The 25,390-nt window shown below is 33.2% G+C and overlaps 2 protein-coding genes across 3 annotated transcripts in view; one reads left to right on the top strand and one right to left on the bottom strand.

Moving 5' to 3' along the window:
• Positions 1-23,604, bottom strand: part of LOC124541205 (coagulation factor VII) — a 60,848-nt gene extending 37,244 nt beyond the window's left edge. For both annotated transcript variants that reach the window (XM_047119074.1, XM_047119075.1), the window contains exon 1: positions 22,679-23,604. In XM_047119074.1, coding sequence (XP_046975030.1) covers positions 22,679-23,378 — 700 coding nt within the window. In that variant the 5' untranslated portion in view covers positions 23,379-23,604. The remainder of the gene's footprint in view (positions 1-22,678) is intronic.
• Positions 4,161-7,186, top strand: LOC124541204. The gene is made up of 2 exons (XM_047119073.1): positions 4,161-4,291; positions 4,413-7,186. Exons 1-2 carry the CDS (start codon positions 4,184-4,186, stop codon positions 6,840-6,842), a joined length of 2,538 nt encoding a protein of 845 aa, XP_046975029.1. The 5' UTR covers positions 4,161-4,183; the 3' UTR covers positions 6,843-7,186.
• Positions 23,605-25,390: the final 1,786 nt, after the last annotated feature.

Here is a 25,390-nt window from a genome sequence, read left to right as displayed (position 1 = left end):
TCTCTTAGGAATAACCCACAATAACCATTTTTTATCCTTTACTTTGTTCGAGAAATAATGACTTATTTACGAAGCGATTTTAAGCGATTACTAGACTAGACGGGACGAACCTGAAGTCCACGCGAACGAAGTCGCGGGCAAAAGCTAGTTTAATATATTTCAATTCAATGCTTATTCTTGTCTATCTTCAATAATCATCATTTATTTAAGCCAATTTACAAAGTAAGGAACACTGAAATCTTTCTAATGAATCCTTCCTTTGGTGAAAATCGTATGAAATTTGTATATCATGTAGTGATTTGATGTCAACATAATAATGCTACCAAATAGAGGAGGCAGTAAAGAAGGCTCTATTTAAATAAGTTGCGTAATATTCGCCACCTCTCTCGGACGCTAACTGGGTCGTACCATAATCAAAAAAATCTTAATAGTTCTTAAAATATATGTTTTATTATTTTTTTTATTGTAAGTTTAACTTTTTTTTTCGTTGAATATTTTAATAAAATATGATAACCGATTACTTATATTTATATATTACAGTTTATCTTTCAAAATATAGATAAATTTTACTTCAAACCACATCCATGTTTAACACTTAATGAATACGTAAATAAGTAAAATATATACATAGATATACTTATACATAATAATGTTGATAGCATTAATAAATTACTCTAAATGTTTGTTTATATAAAGGCAGATTAACACCTCTATCATAATAAGACATTTGTTTACTGTTTTCTAAAAAAAATTCAATAGCACAATAAAAAACAAGCTTACAGCAGAATATTCCACAAAAATGGCGGCGTTCATTATTCCCGCCAAATATCGATACCGACGCTTTACCAGACCTAACTGTCAAATCTTGTTTCCTCGCAATTTAAAAGATGGCGCTAGCGGTGCGCCAATATACATATAATTAATCTTCATGTTTTAAATAGGTACATAATAAGATGGTAACTTCATTTATTTATTTTAGGGAATTATACATCATAGTATAGTACATACAATTAATAACAAAATAATTTTAACATATGCCAACAAAGTTTTCAATGTTGCATTAAAACCATGGATTGAAATAAGAGATAAATAATAAATGTTAGATATTCTTAAAGTATATGAAATAAGGTTATCAATAATTAATTCCAAGATTAACAAAAAAAACAAAAGAAATAAAATAATAAGCTAAATAAAACAATAACTTAAAGAGATTTGAATAAATATATCCACATTACTATAATTAGAGCATTTGTTTCATTATTTAAAATCAAATTAATTTTTTTTATGGTATAGGTTGGTAAGTGGTCACCATAGCCCATAGACAATGACGCTGTAAGGTCAATGTGCCACCAACCTTGGGAACTAAGATGTTATGGCCCTTGTGCCTGCCTTGGTGGTAGCGCTTTGCGCAAGCCCGTCTGGGTAGGTACCACCCACTCATCAGTTATTCTACCGCCAAATAACAGTACTCAGTATTGTTGTGTTCCGGTTTGAAGGGTGAGAGATTATGTAATTACACGCACGCAAAGAACATACCATCTTACTCAGCAAAGTTAAACGCAGAGGAGTAAGGAATGGTCCTTTTCACAGGTTCTACGACTGGTGGTCACCACTTACAGTCAAACGACCCATTAATCAGTAAAAAATAAATAAACAACTTTATTTATACCTTAATCTTAACTGTAACGTAAGTTTTATTTTAAAACTATTTTATTGTACATCATATATAAATTTGTGTATTTTATATATAAAATGGAACTAGGGTATGTCTGACATTAAAAAAAATATCAAATGTATATCAAATTTAAGACAAAAGCCCATTTTAATAAAGTCGATTGTGGTTTGCTTTCAAATAATGGACTTACGTCTGTTTATATATATATATATATATATATATATATATATATATATTCACCCCGGAGTTGATATTACGTCCTACATGGCGGTTTTTACCGATGATGTTGCGTCCGACTGACTTTTTGCATCCTATATACGGACGCAAGATTGACCATCTCTCAAATTCAGCCAGAAGTAGTGCAAAGGTTAGTACAATGGCTGGGTGAAATATTGGCATGGACGTTGTTTCGTCACTGGAGTGCCTTTCGGCGTATTACTTAGTTCCGCTGTTTGGCGCGCGAATTTTGGAGGGCGCTCCTTTGCGTCGTATATCAGTGGCGTATATTCGATATTTTGTTTTCGTATAGCACGCCGATAATGTGGCTTCTGTATATATTTAAAGTTTTTATCAATTCTAATGTGTGATTTTATTGCGTCACACAAAACGACATCGCCCGGAGGAGACGGGGGGTGTCACAGAGGTGAGGGGGCGGTGTTCGAACGCGACATGCAAGCGGCATGTTTTTGTTTATATTTCTGCCGGCCAGCGCGGACGTAATAACGCTTATGGTATAAATATTGCATAGTTGAAGTAAAATAACAGGCACTATGAAAAGAAGTGCCAGGATACTCGCATTAGCAAGTAAGTATTCCATTAAGTATATTAAAAATAATGATTAGGTAAGTACCTAGTACCTAAGTTTTAAGTTATAGGTACTTAGTTTGTAAATATAAATTATCGTTATTATCTATAATGAATAGTATTAATTCTGTATAATAGTTTTAATTTGTTTTGTACATAAAGAGGACGGTATTTGATTATAATACAAGTTCACAATAATGATGAATGTTCTTTGTAGGCAGTAGGTTAACGCGCGCGCGTAAATAAACACGACGCGACGTTGCATTCTGTGGTGGTGTGGTAGTTCATCATGGTCGTGGTGATTGATTTAGATCGTTTTTTTAAAAGAAGTGATTTTAAAACCTATTTTAAAGACAATTTAAAATGGCTTTGGCCGTCGACCCATTTTGTAATACAAAAAAAATGTTTTAAGTGTGGTGCGGCGATCAAGAATAATATCAATATTATTACAAATCATTTTGTTCTACCTATGAAACGAAAGAACATAAAATCGCTCTATAAATCTTCATTTTTCTGGTGCAGCATTTGTGAATATGCAATTTACGATCATTATCCTGACGAGGAGTGTCCTGTTTGTTGTTGAACTGTTTCATAGGTACTTACCTGTCTAAAAGTATTTTGGATGGATTATATCAACTATGTCCCTCCCTACATACCTACGTATATAATTTACGTTGATAAGTACCTATTGTACATTTTAAACAAGAGCCCATCAGTGACTAACTTTAGACCGCGAATTGGGACTATGTATTTAAATATCTAAACCTACTTACTAATATTGTAGTGACGAAATATTTAATCGATTGTTTAAAACTATTTAACTTACGAGACTACTGAACCAATTCAAATAATTCTTTCGCCATTAGAAAACCACGGCAATGAGAAGTAAAATAGTCTATACAAGTGTCTCGAACCTCAACGTCAAGTGGTTTCCATGTGATGGGCTAGGCTGTACAGTGTTATAAGAAAATTTTAAAAAGTCTTGACTTGGTGATTTTGTTCATTCATAATACAAATATTTTTGAAAATTAAAATCGACACCCTTGACAAGGTTTTTAGTCACTGTGATTGACACTAGATTTTAATTTGTTTTTTTATATACTGCATTCACAAAATAAAGAGTATGAAGTGATAGAAAAAAAATAGTTTCATAAAATCTTACCAAAAACAGTATATGTACTATGCTAAATTTGAGATTTATTTTCGCAAAAAAATGTAATAAAGTACTGTAGGTAAGTTATTAAATAAATTAACCCAGCTAATCAAGAATTTGTGGTGGTACGACACTTGGTACTTACAATACAATATTTTAATATTTTTTATTTTTATTAACATCACGGGTATTGATTTTCATCAAAATCAACCAAGAAGAGACAAAAAATTTAATTTTTTTTTTCAGATCAGTTACAGTCTAACTCGTCACCCAGTGACCACTTGACGTTGGGTTTCGGGACACCTGTATGATTTCAAGCAATTGGATGTTGATATAAACATTATTTTAACTGTTTACTATTAAGTTTTAAAAATATCTTGAGTAGTCTTTACACAGATACGTATGATTTATTTAACTGAATTTATTGTTTTTCTTTTAGGAGGAAATAAAGAAAATTCACTTGATTTATTTGATTCAACGTTGTTCAATGAGGTTTGTACCTACATAAATCTAAATGAATTTTAATTTTTTTTAATAACCGTAACCGTTTCATGCTTACGTCTTATTTAACGACCGTGTGTTCTTTCCAGGAACAAATATCTGTTTCAAGTCCTGATTTTTCTGACAATGATTCCAATTATACACCGCCTGCACAAGATGTTAGTAGAAGTTTAAATAACCTACAATTTATAGTTAAGAAATTTCATATTGTTGTTAGTCATATTGTAAAAACTTAATAAATTAAAAACATAAATCTTTATGATAATTTCATTTTTGCAGGCTTCATCTGATGAATCTTACTTATACGATGACAAGATTTTGGATCGAGCTTGCTCATTTGACAATACACCTCATTTACCAGAAAAGTTTCATCAGAAGAACTACTCATTATTAAAACTCAAGCCCCTATATAACAAAAACATTGAGCAGCCTTTAAATGAGGAAAACTCGGTAATCTGTAGTGATAGTATTTTAAGTGACATTAGTAACTCACCTGGCGTAGCTCTTACTGTGGATAGTAGATTATTAAAACCGACATCGACAGATAAAACTAATTCAGTTGTTTCGGGAGACAACGCAACTGTTAGCATTAGCAACTATATCCAAGAAGATGAGCTTACAAACAATGATGATGATGTTATAATAACAAAGAAACCACCTAAATGCACCCGTGTTATCCGAGGTAAAGACTACTGTTTTTTTTGTGAATGTTTTGTTTTAAATTTTGCCAGACATTTAACTAGACATCATGTTTATGAACCTGAAGTCCAAAAAATTTTATCGGTGCCCAAAAAAAGTCAAGAAAGAAAAAACCTTATCATGGCACTACGAAAAAAAGGAAATTTTATTCAAAATTCAGTAGAAATTACTAAACCCATGCGAAAGCAAAAATTTACAGATTATTTGCCCTGTACAAACTGTCTGGGTTTCTACTCAAAGAAACTTTTGTGGAAACATAAGAAAAAGTGCACACAAAATTCGAATAAAACTACTGCAAATATTCAATCTGAAGCCCAAAACCTATTATTAAGACATTTAAAAATAGATGCTAAACTTAAGGATACTGTATTTCTGCGAATGAGAGCCGATAAAACATCATTTGTTGCCAAATCAGATGTCCTAATATGTTCTTTTGGATCCCAGTACATGAAAACCCACAGGGAAAAACATTTTGTTAACGTAATCTCTCGAAAAATGAGGGAATTAGCGAAATTATTGCAAGAAATGAAAAAGATTAATCCTTCCATAAAAGATTTATTTGACGCACTTAGACCGATACACTACGACACCATTGTGGCAGCGACAAAAATAGTGGGAAAATATGACTCTGAAAAAGATAGATTTGAATCACCTACATTTGCTATGAACATTTCTACAAGTATAAAACAATGCTGTAATATAGCCATTTTATTTGCATTAAAAAAACAAGGACCTTACATGGAGACAAACACGGCAGAAATAGAGGCAGACCTAAAAACTTTAATTCAAATCATTGACTCTAATTGGAAATTTGATATATCTAGCCAAGCAGCATCTGATCTTAACACAAATAAGTGGAATAAAGTAACTATAGTCCCGTTAGCTAATGACTTAAAAATCCTAAAAGAATATCTCGGCAAAAAATCAGAAGAAGCTGCGAAAAAAATCAAAGAAGGTTTATTTAATGTTGCGACTTATATTCAGCTATTAGAGACTGTATATTGTAGGGTTTTGTTACTGAACAGACGCAGACCTGGAGAGCTTCAGAGAATCAAAGTTCACGATTATTTAGAATCTGGTAATAATGCTGCTGATAAATACGAAGAATTTGACCGGGCTCTTACTGTATCGGAAAGGATCTTGGTACAGAAGTTTAAAAGAGTTGTTATTAGGGGCAAGCGTGGGCGTGGGGTTCCAGTTTTATTTAATAAGGAGGTTCAAGAGGATATAAAATTATTGCTCTCGATCAGAGACAGATTTGTGTCAGCATCAAATCGTTTTTTATTTGGTAATCCAGGTTTTGAAAATACAATATATGGTTACAAAGTACTAGAAAGGCATGCGAGGCTATCTGGAGCAAAAAATCCGAAATCAATTTCATCAACAAGGCTTAGGAAACATTTAGCCACGTTATCACAAATATTCAGTATGTCTGAAAATGACATGGAACAGTTAGCTACATTTATGGGCCATACAAATGATGTACACAAAAAATCATATCGGCTACCGGATGATGTTTACCAAACTGCCAAGATATCTAAACTACTCATTCTTATGGAAGATGGGAAAGCAGACGCTTTCAGAGGCAAAGCCCTGGATGAGATTGAACTTGATTTAGATGAACAATTAGATGAAGGGATGACAGAAAATGACGTAATTTTAGATTATGATGTCGAGTCACCTGGACGAGCGCAAGATAGAACAGACGGAAATACGTCACGACTATCGCCTACACCTACACTACGACTACAGCCAGGACCATCTAGCCTTAAAACAAATACCTTGGAGTCTGATCATCACGTCAAGAAAGGCAAAAAGAGAACCCTAATACCATGGACTGCAGAACAAAAAAAAGTGTGCTCTGCATTTTTTAAACATCATATAAAAATCAAACAACCACCTAAAAGACATGAATGTGAGGCTCTTAAAGAAAAGCACCGAGACCTTCTGCATAATAAAGATTGGCTCAAAATAAAAGTATTTATACAAAACATTTACGCTAAGAAATAGTAGCTTGGGACTGATTTAAGTAAAGCATAATCTCACCAAATATATTGTAACGTTTTAGTTTTTATTATATTTTATTTTTATTATTTTTGTTTGTTTCCAAAGTGATTTGAATATATATTGTCATTTAAGTAATGACTGACTTGTTAGTTAATAATTATGTTTAATATTTATTGACATGAACCTACCTCAATAACAGTATTAGTACTTTTTTTTATTTTTGGACTGATTTATTTTATTTTTTATAGTTTCGTTAATAAATCAGCCTCTGAACTAGTCGTTCTTAAAATTGTTAATTTTTTAAATTACTTTTATGTTCTGATTTCTGTATATTTGATTTGTCCGACACTTTGATTATTATGACTATGGGTTTATTATTGTACCTTTTTGAGTTGTAAACAATAAAACTTAAAAATACTTACTATCGAAACAATTGTTTTATTTTATGTTCATACTTAAATTCAGAAGAAATCAGTGCACATAAATAAAATGCTCCCGCATAAACCTAAATATCATATCCTAAATATTCTTTAATTAGCCTAGTGGACTTAGCTTATTGAAATTTAAGATTTAATTAATGTATATAATATAGGGATAACTTTTTTTTAATGTCTGTTATGTACTCCAAGTTATATAAATAAGTATTTTATTTTAATCGACTTCATAAAAAGAGATGACTCTCTATTCATACATAAATACATGTTGTCACTCCTGTCCCCCATTGGGGTAGACAGAGACCACGTCACGCAATGAATTTATTGGGATCTATTATATACCTGTGTATTTATCGATATGCGAAACATCTTAGCAGTCCAAGGATTCGCCGTGTGTGTGCCGTGCAAATTGCGTTGTAGAGAAAGGTATTCGAAATAATCAAGAAGCCTGGGACTTGCGACCCAGCTGTAGGTTCCCACTACCGCCCCCCACCCGAATACCCTTCCCTACCTAATCAAATTTAGTGAAATTCCGCTTCAAAATCAATGTACTCATCGAATATTTCCTAAACTCAATTTTTTACGCATATTTATGATAAGGAGAATATGTATTTACTAGGTTGCCTAACAAAATGTGGCCGCAAGTGTTTTTAATTAAATTAATATTATTGGTTTTTCGTAAAAAAAAATTATTGACCTGTTTTTTATTAGGCAACCGTATATCGTATGATATACAGAAAAAAAATTGCTTTCATTTGATGTGCAAATCATCAACGTACGTTATGAGCGTACGAACATAATAAAATCATACTTGTCTTTACATAATTATGATATACGGTACCGATAAAATCTCAAATATAGTAAGGAGTCATTTAATTAGCAGAATGCATGGAATTAATACAGTACAATATACGGTATCAATATACCCATACAATTAGATGGATGTAGGAAAAACGATTAAATGCATGGCACGAATACAAAAATATACAATGTGTCACATGATTTCCATCAAGAACGGACGCAAAAAACCAGCAAGAATTATTTCAAATTGAATATCTAATTTTCGTACCTAAACAAAATTTCTCGTCGACAATAGAAATCACATGACAGCAATGTAACTATATTCGTTCGAATAACAATTAAAAAGTCATTGCAAATGGTGGACGCCATAGGGTTCGATTTTGAAAAGACGCAACAAGTCTTGGGCGATTTAAATATATATATATATATATATATATATATATATATATATATATATATATTTATATATATATATATATATATATATATTTATATATATATATTTATATATATATATATATATATATATATATTAATGTATTACAGTAGTAAAGTATTACTTTTATTTAAAGACCACATAAAGAATACCAAGAAAAAAATTAAAAAAAAAAACGAGCCGATAAAGACCGGAAAAATAGGTAATGTAACTGTTCTGTCTGTTTTTTTCATATAGTTATTTTTGTTATTGCGTCAGAATAAAAAAAAAACTTTAAAATTATAAAACAAAATTAAATAATAAATCAATATGCTCTTATAAAACAGCAATCGAATAACAATTTTAAACTACATATAATTTATAACGATACATTTTTCTGCTGACGGTACGATTCACTTTCACGTAGCGATCGCGTAATGTTATACAATTATTCTGTTGTATTGTATTGTAAAATATTATCGACTTTGTCATCAGTTGTTTAGCATAGCTAAATAACAGTGTTAGACACAGAGGGACGTAAGGCAAATCAACGCGTGTAAAGTGAAAACACACTGTGGAATTGTTCGTTAAGACCTTTTTATATTAAGTGTTCTATAAACAGTTTTAAAATAAAAAAAAAACTTATCTATATCTATGCTTACAGATTTTGAAGCAGTTTTTATTACTTATTATTGCTCATAACGAAAAACCAATCAAACTAACATATTAATAATTATGTAGAGTTATATATCTTAATATTTCCTGAAGTACACTTCCCATTTTTTCTACGTAGTACAAAACGAAGTCGCTTTTCGTTTTCGCTTAGAACTTTTAAATTACTTAACGGATTTTGATGCAGTTTTTTTTATTGATAGATTGATTCAAGGGAAAAGTAATGTATATTACATGTACAATATAGTGAATGTCTGAAAGTTGTGAATATTGTAAGAAATTTTGCAGTATATTTACTAATAACAATGCAAATTTGCGAAGCCGGGGGTGATCGCTTCGAAATCTTATATATTAATCTATGTACGCTACATAGGGGATAGACAGCGGTAAGCGACTTGGTTTTATACTATGTAATGTAATAAAATAATAATGGAAAATCAAATGATTCGGATTGACATTTTATTGATTTAATTAATTATTAAACCAGTAAACTACACTTAAAAAGACATGGCTTTATCTGCATTATTTATGAGAAATAAGGCAGTCATTGTAGATCGTAAAAGTTTGTCGTTGGTGGTTTTAATGGGTCTTTCTATCGCTCGTAACCGGAGCAGACAGTGATCCTAATGCCGGGTCAATTAGAATTTTAAAGTGACAATTAATGTAATTGTTTTTCTAATCACCCAATACAGTGCTTAGAGATTGTTACTTAATACAATAAATGTGCTCACGACCTCGTCCGCGTTTGAATTTAACAAAAAACATTATGGTTGTAGCTTTAGTTAGTGCTCATCAAATCAGCTATCTTTTGAAGATAGTACCATCAAAATCAGTCCAGCCATTCCAGATTAGCCGGAGCAAACAGACAGTAGGACAAAAATTGTAAAAAATGTTTTTTTTGTGTATACATACTAAGAAGGTGCATTTAGTAAAAAGCGGTTATTTTGAGGTTACAAACAGACACTCCAATTTTATTATATGTACATCTATAGATTAAGGGTACTAACTTCTCTACGGTGATTGCAAGCTCAAACTACACAAATTATCTTTTAAACTTGAATTTTGTTACATGTACCCCAATTGTATTGTTTCTGATATTTCACACAAATTGCTTTATAATCAACATGGTTATCTTGTCAGATTACGCCATACGTTTGCCCCTAAATATAACAATGATAATACTAGTTAGGATTAGAACTTTCTCTAGTGGTAGGGATTAATGCTTGGTAGGCATGAGCTGAGATGGCCCAGTGGTTTGAACGCGTATCTTAACCGAAGGTTGCGGGTTCAAACCTTAATATTCATGTGCTTTATTTGTCTTTATAATTCATCTCGTGTTCAGCGGTGAAGGAAAACATCGTGAGGAAACCTGCATGTGACAAATTTCATAGAAATTCTGCCACATGTGCATTCCACCAACCCGCATTGGGACAGCGTGGTGGAATATGTTCCAAACCTTCTCCTCAAAGGGAGAGGAGGCCTTTAGCCCAGCAGTGGGATTTACAGGCTGTTGTTGTTGTTGTTGTTGATGAAGGAAAACAGCGTGAGGCAAAATGTGTCTAATTTCATCGAAATTCTGCCACATGTGCATTTCACCAACCCGCATTGGATCAGCGTTGTGGAATATGTTCCAAACCCTCTCCTTAATGGGAGAGGGACCTTAGTAGTGGGAAATTTACAGGCTGTTACTTTACTTAAGGTACGAGTACCGTTCTCATATAATCTATCGCCTGAGAACAATACTTAGTATTGTTCTGTTCTGGTTTGTACACAAGGGACATAACATCTTAGATCCCAAGGTTGGTGGTACATTGGTGTTAATTTTTTTTCTTTTTTTATGTTATAGGTTGGCGGACGAGCAAATGGGCCACCTGATAGTAAGTGGTCACCATCACCCATAGACAATGAAGCTGTAAGAAATATTAACTATTCCTTACAACGTCAATGTGCCACCAAGCTTGGGAACTAAGATGTTATGTCCCTTGTGTCTGTAGTTACACTGGCTCACTCACCCTTCAAACCGGAACACAACAATACTGAGTACTGTTATTTGGCGGTAGAATAACTGATGAGTGGGTGGTACCTACCCGACGGGCTTGCACAAAGCCCTACCACCAAGTAAGATTTGATTAATATTTCCAAAAGTGTCAATGTATATGACCCCTAACCATCACCATCTGATGGTTAGTACTGTCGTTTGACGTTTAGTTTAAGACAACAAGGTTTTTGCGAAAGATATATTAATCAAAAATCACTTCGAATTTTTGTTTAACTTTTTTCCTCATTCGATCGAAACTAAAGAATTTTCTATTAAATTAAACGAAATTGTGAAATCTATTTTAAAGTCCAGGAAACGAAATGTGTACACAGTCAGGAAAAACTCGTATAATCGACTTCAGAATAAAATTGCTCAACGAATGTCAATGACATTAAAGAGGGAAAGAAAAATGTATACAGGAATTCGATGTGTGAAAGAGATAACTATATGTTTGTTTGTACTGTCACATGCCAACGCGCGTGACAGTGAAATTTGTTAAGAGGCAGTCATTTTTTCACTTATTAATATGTTCATTTATTTTAAGAGCTCTAGTAAAGATTTTCTAGTATCGTAAAGTTTTGCTGTCGTAATACCATCAATAATCAATTATTAGAAGCCTTGACTGTAGCGTGAAAGATTGGAACGCGTGAGGCCACCAAAGAGACAGTAATTTATATATATTTATAGCAGTAGTTCGTTCTAACTTGGCCCGGATGAAATATCATCAGATATTTATTTACTATAAAATCATTACATCCCGAGTACTCAACACACACACACACACATACACACACATACAAAAAGAGGTGTCATTGGACAGCTGATTGGAAGGAAGTTGCGTTTGCAATATATTCTATATTAAATAAGAGATACAACTAAGCAAATAAACAGCGTCTGAGATATGTCGTTCAATTACAATAAATAAAATTATTATTAAAAAATAAGCCTTCATAATTGAATTCATAAATAATCAAAATCAAAATAAACTTTATTCAAGTGGGCTTTTACAAGCACTTTTGAATTGTCATTTAACAATTAAGTGAAGCTACCACCGGTTCGGAAAGTAGATTCTACCGAGAAGAACCGGCAAAAAACTCAGTAGTTACTCTTTTTCAACATTAAAAAATACAAACTCATGTTAATTAATGCCTGAAAGGCAGGATGCCTGGAAGTCGACAGGTATAGAACACATATTACATATAAACCTTCCTCTCGAATCAATCTATATATAAAAATAAACTGCATCCAAATTTATTATATAATTTTAAGCATACATAGAGACAGAAAGTGGTAAGCGACTTTGTTTTATACTATGTAATGATGGCAGAGCTTCCCCTTTACACGCCCAGATGCATCGCCGTAGCGCTGCACTATCGCTACGGGAAAAGATTTAATATAATGTTGTTATAAATTTTAATACTTGCGTCACGAAATGCTTACCGTTATATTTACGACGAAACCATTCCCACGTTATAAATTTTCGGCAACGGATTTGTATGTCTTGTTAAAACGATTCGAAATTTAAAATATTCCAATTTTAAATTTAATCAGTTGGAAAAACAAATAATAATTATTATTGTTAGATAATAATAGTACGACACAACTCAGACGTAGCATCGGCAAATTCAATAAAACCAATTATTGCCGATTGATACAACCGAATATCTCGTTATCGCGTCATTTGACGCTATTCGTCGCTATAGATTCTCGCGTCAGTTCAACCCGAGACAGCAAGTGCATGTAAATCGACGTGTCAAATCGACGAATATATTAGGTCATATGATATTACAAGTTATTACGTTTGTGTAAAGATCATATTCACACAAGAAATAAATATTGATAAGTTGAGCCGAGATGGCCCAGTGGTTAGAACACGTGCATCTTAACCGATGATTTCGGGTTCAAACCCAGGCAAGCATTACTATATATATGTGCTTAATTTGTGTTTATAATTCATTTCGTGCTCAGCGATGAAGGAAAACATCGTGAGGAAAAATGTGTCTAATTTCATCGAAATTCTGCCACATGTGCATCCTACCAACCCGCATTGGAACAGCGTGGTGGAATATATTCCAAACCCTCTCCTTAATGGGAGAGGAGGCCATTAGCCCAGCAGTGGGAAATTTACAGGCTGTTACTTTACTTTAAGTTGGATCGTACTATACCGTTATATTTGCGACAAAAAGATTATAAATTTTCAGCAACGGTTTTCAATATCTTATTCAATTGATTCGAAATTTAAACCATTCCAATTTCAAATTTAATCAGCTGGAAAAACAGTTACCAATTATTATTGTTAGATAATTCATTAATTAGTCGGTAATGCGTTCGGTGTGGAATATCGAGAGTTATTTGCATTATTTTGCATAATATAATTCTATTTCCTTATTTGCCTTATGTTGTGTTTGTTAACAGACAGTAAACAAATTAAGTTGAAATTTAGTTTTTCTGTATTATATATTGAATGAAATTTGATTTGATAACTTCTTATATGCAATTCTATCACATAGGTAGGTACATATCGTCATATTAGTAATTTTCTTATGTCCTGTTCCGGTTTGTGGAAAGGTGAGTGTGAGTCAGTATCAGGCTCAAGAAATATAATATCTTGTCTCTCAAGATTGGTTGGTTGGTGGAATGATTATTGCTTCTTATCGTATCAATTTTTATAGGTAGAGGTGACCACTTAGAAATCGTACAAATTCAATACTCTTTCGAGCTACACAAAACTTAATTGGAAATTTATCGAGCAACTTAACGCGCTAAAGAAATGTTACCCCAAAAAGAAACGTTACAATAACGTTAAAAATAACGACTTAAAAAACCTTAACGCGCCAAAGAACCACAATTAAAAAAAACAAAAATAGTCGTTATAAATAACGTTAAATATAACGAATTTAAGAAAAAGACGACTTATCACGATAACAAGAAAGTTGAAGTACGGAAAAGTCAAGTTATGTCAAGAGGTCAGCTAGCAAATTAATACGTTCTTAATTGTAATGTTACATAACCTATTGCGCAGGCGCATATTGAAATGTCACGGAATCCGTGTTGTGTAACAAACTTTTGTGCTCGGAAACAGGTTGTATTCGGAAGTTACTCGTCGCTATTGGCTTTTGTGAATTTTAGCGCCAGCCTAATATGTCCACATTTTTATATTTAACAACACAGACAAAGTAGGTTTTCGCGGTGATTTTTTTGTTTGCGTAATGTTGCCAGTTGTAATATTAATATTGTAGGCGAATGGTAAATGGGCTATCTGATGCTTACCTATAAATATAAACATTTTACCTATTACTTGTATCACTAATGTACTAACAACCCTGGGAACTAAGATGTTATCTCTCTTGAACATATAGTTATACTGGTACACTGATTCTTAAACCGGAACACAACAATACTGATTGATGATAAGCGGCAGAATATCCGTTGAGTGAGTGGTACCTACAGAGGCTTATTCAAAGTCCTACCACCAATTAGAGTAGTGCATAAACTGGAACAAGATTCTTGATCTTAGAAGATTATTCTTTAATGCTTTTACATCAATAGTAAATAGACGTTTTTTAATATAATAATAAAAAAATGTTTCACATGTTTTTTTTTTTATTTATTCGTTACCACAGTTTACATAGCATATTTAAGGTTGGGTCTCTCTAGCATGTTTTATACTCGTGTCAGAGGGACCCACTCTTCCATAACATAATGTGTTATATAAGCAACTAAAGAATAAACAAACTTTTAAAAGAAATAAAAAAAAGAAATAAAAATATAATCAAATAAAAAAAGAAGAAATGTTGCTTGGAAGAAATCAAGATAGGGCAGAATTTGGTCACATTTAAGCTTATAAATTACTTACGATTAAAAAACTAACCTAACCCAAAACAGTGGGATCAAATACGGGTAAACAGCATTTAATCAGGAACTTATATTTTGTTTAATTAATCTTGTGCTTTGCTGTCATCAACATTATGTAAGTACATCCACTAAACCGCTTAGGAGTGGCGTGGAATAAAGTCTTAAACTTGCGATGGGATACCAGGGCTGCAGCAGTAGGATATTTAATGTAGATTAACAACCTCCGTGGTCGGTGTATACACCGGTTTACAGGGGTACGTCACTCTGAGGTCCCGGGTTCGATTCCCGACCGAGTCCAAGAAGTAAAATATTATTGCTTTTCTATATGTCAGGTCTGGGTGTTTGTGATACCGTCGTTACTTCTGATTGTTCATAACGCAAGTGCTTTAGCTACTTACATTGAGAACAGAGTAATGTATGTGATGTTGTCCAATATTTATATTTATAGATGTTATTTTACTTTTTATTTTAATAACTTTTTGTTAAATTGAAACGCACACAAAATCACGGGCTCAGTTGGTTATTATTATATTAAAACTAATGTAGTACATAGTACCAGGAAACTATGAATGCACAAGAGTCAGTAAGCGGAAGATTATATTAAAAAAAAAATAACAATCTTGAACCAATATTTATATATAAAAAGTTGAACAATACATTTTCTACACCTCAAGATCGTGGGAAGAACGGTGAAAATGGAAGTTTCACTGATGGCCGAGTAAAAAACAAGATACGGCATGAGAATAAACAATTGTGATACACGAAAGTGTTTGTGCGTAACTCAAATTATTTGAAGCTTCGGTGACAACTCGAAAGCTGTTTCGGTTAAGATCAAAATCAATTACGTGTAGTGTAAAGATCTTATTCACATCAGAAATAAATACTAGCGTCCTCAAGTCTGATGTGATCGGTTTTACGAATTTTGCCGATGCTACATCTAATTTGTGTCGTACTATATATGTGTATGTGTGACCATAAAATTGCGAATACCGTTAGATTATAATCTATCTCGAGATTGTAAACTGTCCAAATATTGTGAACCATAACCTACTGTTTACAATGTAACGCATATTTTTTCGGTAGTTTATAATCTACCGAAGCTAACTGAAGCTGACTTATAAAAACTAAACTAACCTAATCGAAATAACATACACTATCGAAATTTTTGATGTTTGACTTGAGCTGAGATGGCCCAGTGGTTAGAACGCGTGCATCTTAACCGATGGTTGCAGGTTCAAACCACGCAAGCACCGCTGATTCATGTGCTTAATTTGTCTTTATAATTCATCTCGTGCTTAGCAGTGAAGGAAAACATCGCGAGGAAATTGCATGTGACAAATTTCTTAGAAAGTCTGCCACATGTATATTCCAACAACCCGCATTGGAACAGCGTGGTGGAATATGTTCCAAAACCTTCTCCTCAAAGGGAGAGGATGCCTTTAGCCCAGCAGTGGGAATTTACAGGTTGTTGTTGTTGTATGGCGTGAAACTTTTTTTTGAGTTTTAAGTTAGTTTGTTAAATCACCGTTCACAATATTACGGTTTACAAATTTTCGAGATAGATTACAATCTAATCTAATCTAATGGTATATATATAACCCAGTAGGCATATGACTCCACTCCATTCAAACTTTATACCTTAACACATTCCCGAGAAAAGGGGTCCTGACTTACAAGCAGACGGACTGACAATGAAGTGGTATTATGACATTAAAATATATATTTTTTCTTTTTTTTTTAGCGAAAAGCGTCTTCGTACATAAATATCTATAACGTCTAGCATTTTCTACGCGTCTCTTAAAATAAATTTAAATATAATTATGTATTATATGTTAATTATAATAAGGCTAGTTATCTAAATGACATAGTCTTAATTCACTTTAAGAGATATGAAAAACAATTAAGCTGGGTATGTATAATTACGCAATCTACTAAGACGATTTTACACGGAGTTTTATTTAAATAATACTCACCAAATCACAGACAACTTATTTTCTACAAATTACACATATATCGATGTACATTTTTTTATGTTTGTACAATTATTTATATATCGCTAGATGGCCCATTGCGCTATTGAGGCTTCGAAATATGATACATATAGTTGTTTGATATGTTTACATTTTTCATATGGCTTAATCATTGGCATTTCAAGGTAATTTAATGTTGATGTTTTAAATGATTTCAACTAAAACAGCCTATCAAGGCATCAAATACTTACGATATATTACGATGCATAAGTTTAGGCAGAAATATAGATACATTCTTTCTCTTCGCACTCGTACAGTACGCTAAAGAGATCAGGCGCAGGAATGCTTTGCGAACTCAAACTCAAGCTTGAACTCACTTTAGTTTATCTTTTTCATAACTCAAAATAATCATTTGTCATGTCACCGCGTTCGATGACGTTTGATGCGCGGGAAAATTCAAATGAAAATTACATCTATACATATAATAAAATTGGAGTGTCTGTTTGTAATATTAAAATTTTTACGCAATGTGTATATACCAAATATTTGTATGTCTGTCTGTCTGACTGTTTGTTCCAGCTAATCTCTGGAACGGCTGCATCGATTTTGCCGGGATTTTCACTGGCAGTTATAATAAGGGGTAACTAAGGTTTCAATAATTTTTTTTTGTTAAATTCAAACGCGTACAAGGTTGCGGGTACAGCTAGTCTTTCCATATGTATACTAAATGCATATTGTATAATTCAATTTAAAAGTATATTTTATAAACATCTAAACGAAAACAAGAATGAGGGTAATTCTATGATTACATCACGATTACATCAGCTGTTTTTGACAAGGAAAGCATTGCATAAGATTTAATCTAGAAAGTAAGTAGTCTCTTAGTATTAAGTAGTCCATGATAATTCGGACCTACTTTTTTAAAAGTGAATAATTAAAAAAAAAACATAAATAATTTCGGGCATTAAAACCTTTTTGTTATATTTAATTTTACGTTAAATTTTTTATTGTAAAAAAAAGAAAACAGCCTGTTAATTTTCCACTGCTGGGATAAGGCCTCCTCTTCCATTAAGGAGAGGGTTTGGAAAATATTCCACCAAGCTGTTCCAATGTGGGTTGGTGGAATGCACATGTGGCAGAATTTCGATGAAATTAGACATATGTAGGTTTCCTCAAGATGTTTTGATTCACCGCCGAGCATGAGATGAATTATAAACACAAATTAGGCACATATATATAGTGGTGCTTGCCTGGGTTTGAACTCGCAATCATCGGTTAAGATGCACGCGTTCTAACCACTGGGCCATCTCAGCTCTTTTCTAGACTATTGACTAGATTTTAAAATATATATCTAGTAAATAACCGCAAGTAGTGAAGATTCCAATTGCGTGATATATTTTAGTATACATACTTTATAGTAGAAACAATTATTTTTAATGTACCTTATTATTAACCCATAATGTTTGTGTTGTTTTTGATTAACAAGGAAATTGTTACTACAATGATAGTCTTCAAAATTTAATTGTATTTGTTTCCTAAACCTTACCAATCAATCTCATTCGTGTCTTCTCCATTTTAAGTTACATTGGCGAAATAAACAGTGCCCTGTCTCAACTAGAAGCCATTAAACTAAGAATTTAATTGTAAACAACCACGAAGAATTAAGTGAAACTATTAAGATAACATTTTTCCGTATCTTTGTAACACTTTACGTTTCTAGTATTTTTTTTCTGCTGTCAATGTTATCTGGAAGATATATCAATATTAAATAAGGCCGCTTTTTGTAAACTATTTATTTTTAATCTGTGTGAAGTTTCATTGGAACATCTTTTCGTATTCCAATTTCAAATTTTTTTACAAGTATATATAACATAGTTATATCTACATAGTATAAGATACTTTCGGTTGAACGCTTTGATGTTTTAAACTGCGTAACGGATTTTTATGCGGTTTTCAACAATAAACAATCTTCAAGAGGATGATTATTATATATAGCCTAGCCGCTTTGTACTTTTGTATGGTATAGGTTGGCGGACGAGCATATGGGCCACCTGGTGGTAAGTGGTCACCATTACCCATAGACAATTGTACCAGTAGTTGCACTGGCTCACTCGCCCTTCAAACCGGAATACAAAAATACTGAGTACTATTGTTTGGCGGTAGACTAGCTGATGAGTGAGTGGTACCTACCCAGACGGGCTTGCACAAAGCCCTACCATTATCACACATTATTTTTCTTCAATCGCTTCCCTTAATAATTAATTATTATATATATAGTTAGTCAGTTAAAAATATCAACGTTGCATGTTTTTTGTTTTAATTAATAATTTTATTGTAAAGAATTATAAAAAAAATGTAGATTAAAAAAAATACGATACATCATTTCCTATACGTTAGAATGAATATACGCATTTATTTTTATTTCAAACGTCGAATAGAAAAAGCCTCTTAACAACGGGAAAACAATTCGCGACAGTAAAAATAATTTTGTTTATCATTTCTGACACTCGATTATATTCCTTATTACGACATATTATGAATCAATTTCGTGTGTATGTAATGAACTCTCATTTTTCATACTTGCGTGACAAAATGTAGCGTGTAGTCAAATGAAGGGAACGGTTGCGATTTTAATTACCGTATTGGTTATTTGGAAGTAAGGTCGAAATTCGCTCGGCAAATGTTTCACGCGAAATGTGTCACTGTTTACAAACTGTTTTAAAAATGATGACGTATCAAAGTAATGTAGAACGCATATAGCTGAGTTTTAATATTTTCTATTTTATTTACGTGAAAAGTTTTGCTATTGACAAATCTATAGTGTGCGGATACTTTAATAACTTATTAGTATGATGGTTATTTAAACATATATATCCACATTATATATATTTTGTGTATGTGACCATGTGTTGATCGAATTAAATATAGTAATATATCGCAAATTTACAAGTAACTTTCATCAAACGGAAGAATCAATTTCCCGCGAAAAAGGAAACCGCCATATTGATTTAGCTGTCATTTTCAATTGTCAAAACGTTATCGAGTGTGGGAACGTGTTCGCACGGTAAAAGTTATATCGGTAAAAGTATTTAACAATCATCGGATTGTCAAGAGTATTATACAAACGCATTTTCTTCTTTTCTAACCGACAATGATTGATTTTGCTCGAACGCACTTCCGAATGGCGGGAAATATTTGAAAAAGGAATTTCGAAATTTTAATACTCATGTAACTAGTACTTTAAAACTTAGTCTTAATGTAAGTTTCAGCGTACTTTAAAAAAAAACAAATAAAAGGAAATGGAAAAAGAAAGAGGCGTTCTTTTTTTAAAATTTTCATCATATAATTTTATGTCAGTTTGGCAAATAGGCCAGTGATTTTAACGGTCATATATGTACATTGGTTATGTATGAAGTATTAACCATTCCTTATAGATATATTTTGGTGCATTGGAGATCTAATGCACCAAAATTGGGAGCTAAGTTTTACTAGTGCCTGTATTCAACGTAAGGATGATCAATAAGTTGAGAATACTAAAGGAACCGTTGAAAGGAACTCTTTATAAATTTTAATTAAAGAAGGTTTTATATAAAACAAAAGTTGAAACTTCCACCACACGTGTCAGAATATCCGATTGTAAAAATAAAAATAACAAGTGTCAAAGACAATTTAAAAATGGAACGGAACAAAATATTTGTTAACAATATGTGATTTTGATTGAAACAGTACGTACTAAAGGCAATTCTATTGTACTATGTTTTTATTAAACTAATTTGAAGCAGAACTGAATTTTATGATGCTATCTCTGTCTGATGTATGGAGTTACAATAGAAAGACTACTAGTTATGAGTTCTGTCAAATTAATTTAAAAGATCGTGCACAATAGAATTGAAACTCTCCTTTTGTAGAGTGAATAATTTTTTAATGTTTTCTGTACGTGTATTGCAGTTTTGTGTTTCGTAAATAAGATTGCAGTGTAATATTGTTTTAACGGCTATTTTTATAGTTTTACAATTTAAAACTGGGTCGAAATTAATTGTCATTTGTAACGAATGTTTTCGACATATATAGATAAAATTATTTAGACAATGACGCTGTAAGAAATATTAACTATTCCTTACATCGTCAATGTGCCACCAACCTTGGGAACTAAGATGTTATGTCCCTTGTGGCTGTAGTTACACTGGCTCGCTCACCCTTCAAACCGGAACACAACAATACTGAGTACTGTTATTTGGCGGTAGAATAACTGATGCAAAGCCCTACCACCAAGAGATCCTTTGTTATCCACTTTTGAACGTATGACTTAGTTGAGGTTAGTAACTTTGTTCGTAAGAACACTTTAAGCATTAACATCGATAATCTTATCTTAAATTATCTATAGAATGTATTTAAAAGAGAAAAGGCGATAAATACTTTAATTGATAATTATATCACTTGATACAATTAAATACATTTGTGCTAGATGATAATGGCCTGATTTTTCGTTTGTAGTTTGATTTTGTACGTATAATATAATATAAAGCTGAGATGGCCCAGCGATTAGAACGCGTGCATCTTAACCGATGATTGCTGGTTCAAACTCAGGCAAGCATCACTAAATATATGTGCTTAATTTGTGTTTATAATTCATCTCGTGCTCAGCGGTGCAGGAAAACATCGTGAGGAAACCTGCATGTGTCTAATTTCATCGAAATTCTGCCACATGTGCATTCCACTAACCCGCATTGGAATAGCGTGGTGGAATATGTTCCAAACCCTCTCTTTAATGGAAAAAGGAGGCCTTATCTTAGCAGTGGGAAATTTACAGGATGTTATTTTACTTTTATGTATAATCTTAGAAGCATGTGCAAGTGATCCCGTGAGGCCTTCTAACGGATGTGTATTGCTGGTTTTTAGTGGATATTCTTGCATTCTAGTCGAGCCAGTCGTACATCCCCTTAACTAGCATGCACTTAACGTACTCGATAATAGGTAGTACAATATTTGATCAGAACAGTTTGAGTGTAATGTTATTGGTTACTAGTTACAGTCGGGGTAAGAATACATATTTACGACTTTATTAAGTAAATTTATCTAAAGTAAAAAGTATTTCAATTGTTTCCATTTTATCGTATTCTGGGTCTAGTTACCATTTATTTTATAATCTGTATATTTTACATTTTGTTTCCAATTTTTAATACCTTTCATTGACAAATGATGAACAATCGTGGTAAGAAAATTTTTGTCACCTTTAGATCTATTTTCGTGTGCTCAGTATGAGCGATAATCTGCTTTACCGATCGAGAATGACATATCGCGTCACAATGATTTGATGTTTAGATCTAAAAGGTAGTAAGAGTTAAAGACTTGATAAAGGAATGAATTTGTAAACTGACGAATGTTTTCTTACTCTGACTGTACGTAATTGTGACTAACAAATATAGTTTGTAAAATTTCGTTCTATATTACTCACACTTAACGCAATATCGCCGTCAGTAATATTACTCATATTTGTACGAAGCTCTCACTCGTGTTACTATCGCGGAAGACAAATAACGACGTATGTAACGTACTTTCTTGTTAAGATCGATCCGTTCTCTTTCACGCTGACTCCTCGAAAGCCAACATCTAAACCAAATGCAATCCCATAGCAAAAAAATTACACAACTCACCTCTCTCCGAGAAAGCGTCAGTACCGCTGCTGATGTCTTGCAAGCCCTGATCCTCCGTACCAATTTCGTTACCGAAATTTTGATCACGAAACACAACATTGTCATTGAAATTTGAACCGCCGCCCCCGTGGGAGTTCGTTTGCACCGAGTTACCGCTACCACTGTCTGGGGAATAGGGGAACACAACCCGCGGACTACGCGCCTTCCAGCCCACGTTGGGAACGATCGGCACGTTAGGTCCATAAAAACCGGTCCGCGGTGGAGCGTAAGGGACTTGGTAAGGATCGAAACCAAAACTGGGAGCGTAAGGCCTACTGAATCTACCTTGGTAGAATTTTGGATACGCGAACGGCCGGAGTCGCGGCAAATCGTAGTATCTCTCGTTACCGGATGGATATTCCTCTTTGAAAGGTTCTTCAGCCTTCTCTGGGGAGGTGAACTCATAGTCAGATGTGTCATCGAATTTGATTTTTGTATGCGCCTTCTCTGTCAAGTCGATCTCGCCCCGACCTAACGGTTGATTATTCTCGTCTTCGTCTAAGAACATAACTCTCGATTTGAACTTGCGTCTGTAATTCCTGGGTATGAACATAGGGAAGGCCATCGGTTTCTGGTATACGCTCAGCGCCCGACTCGGCTCGGCGGCTACGAAAGACGCGGCCGCTAGCATAATCACTTTCCATCTGTTTTCGCTTAACATGTTGATGCGGTCACTGCTCCCAGGATTTCACTTTCATTTTACTTTTTACGCGAATTTTGTTTATTTGTTTGTGGGTGAACGTTTTTTTTGTGTGAGTGTGTTGTGTTTTTATTCGATTTTCATTTTTTTTTTGTTGTATTTTTTGAGGAAACGCGTGTTGTTCGGGCGGGAGTCGAACGCGGACTGGGTGCGATCTCGGCCCCCACTGAGAGGCGACTGGGGTTATGTAAAAGTGTGTGTTCTGACGTGAGCGGTTTATGTAACTGTGATAGCGTTGCTCGGCGACCGTGTTTTGGCTGTGACGTCACGCTGGGATGGAATCGGGTGTTGGATAACTAGGATACCTAAATAAACTTCTATAAGAATTTTACTATCATAAAAGTTAATTGTTTTATTTATTCAATTATTACAATTAAGTAATACTTGATAAATAACATATTTATAATATATTTAGTATATATAAGGCATTCATTACAAAAGTTAAAAACTCATAATTTTTATATGCCATGTAATTACGACAAATTAATGATAATTTTTAAAGCATTGTTATAAATTTTTAATTGATATGGTCAGTCAGTCTGCCCGTATTGATCACCGAAACTTTAAAAGCTATTGGGTTTGTAGACTTATTAACTCTTTAAGAGTATATTGGTTTTAATATCACAATTTGCATGTTAAATATTTAGTGTTAATAGGTGTTCGTAACGGGGCTTTCCAAAAACCTAGAATGAGCAAATATTTTACTAAAATATTACACACTGCTAAAGATTACGAAATAATATATTTGAAGTTTAGTCAAATCGCTGTTGATTCGAAGTAATGTTATGGTAATTTTAAAACCTTATTTTTGTTACGAAACCAAAATATTTAAAACTAGTTTTACGTACGTTGTCTGTCTGCAAAGGGATGTCAATATGCGCATTTAATTTCAAATCTGATACACTTGCATACATATTCCCAAGTTTACCCTAAATTAAGTGAAGGAAATAAAAGTCATTCCTTAGGATTTAAGTAGAGCAGAGCAGAGCAGAAACAGACAGTTAGATTGAAATACAGTTACTCTCTCATTTATAATATTTGTAAAGATAATTCATATATTTTTATCACGCTTGCATCTTAACCGATTGTTACAGATTCAAACAGACGCAACCACCACAGAATTACCAGCTGTATTTATAATTCATTTCGAGCTCAGAACTGAGGAACACTGTGAGGAATCCTGCATAGTAAAGTAACAGCCTGTAAATTTCCCACTGCTGAGATAAGCCCTCCTCTTCCATTAAAGAGAGGGTTTGGAACATATTCCACCTCGCTGTTCCAATGCGGGTTGGTGGAATGCACATGTCGCAGAATTTCGATGAAATTAGATACATGCAGATTTCCTCACGATGTTTTGATTCACCGCCGAGCACGAGTTGAATCATAAATACAAATTAAGCACATATATATATAGTGGTGCTTGCCTGGGTTTGAACCAACAATCATCGGTAAAGATCTCTCCTAAGTATCTCTTATACATATTCTCTCAGAGGAATCCTGCATGTGTCTAACTTAAATTAATTCTTGTTACATATATTTGTACCAACTTCCATTAGAAGAGCATAATGCAATAGCCTACAGACCTTCTCCTCAAAACCCCTTCTTTGAGGAAAAGGTCATCAGACTTTTACTTTCCCTTAGTAACAAATCACGTGCCTATAGTTAAGTTATATCAGAACGGTATCTTTCCTGTCTTTGACAGGTAGTTAGTCTTTCTTTCATCGATGATTATTATGATCAATTTATTTATTAATTAAGTTATCAGCAATGATGTTGTAGTAAACAGATATATTATTAACGCGCAAAAAGTGAAGACTAGAAAACGTCCTAATTGGGACGTTTGCCTTCAGCTGTTTTACGTAGTAATACTTTATAATACAGCATAATTACGTAGTAATACGTTTTGCGTAATTAAAACATCTAGTTATCCCTTTTACTTATTTTTTTTATTAAGCTATCCTTTTTACTTTTAA

This window comes from Vanessa cardui, chromosome 27 (genome assembly GCF_905220365.1).
Source record: "Vanessa cardui chromosome 27, ilVanCard2.1, whole genome shotgun sequence".
In the NCBI taxonomy this organism is placed as follows: Eukaryota; Metazoa; Arthropoda; class Insecta; order Lepidoptera; family Nymphalidae; genus Vanessa; species Vanessa cardui.
The sequence above is the reverse complement of the archived record's forward strand: the minus strand, read 5'-3'. Positions and strand labels throughout refer to the sequence as shown.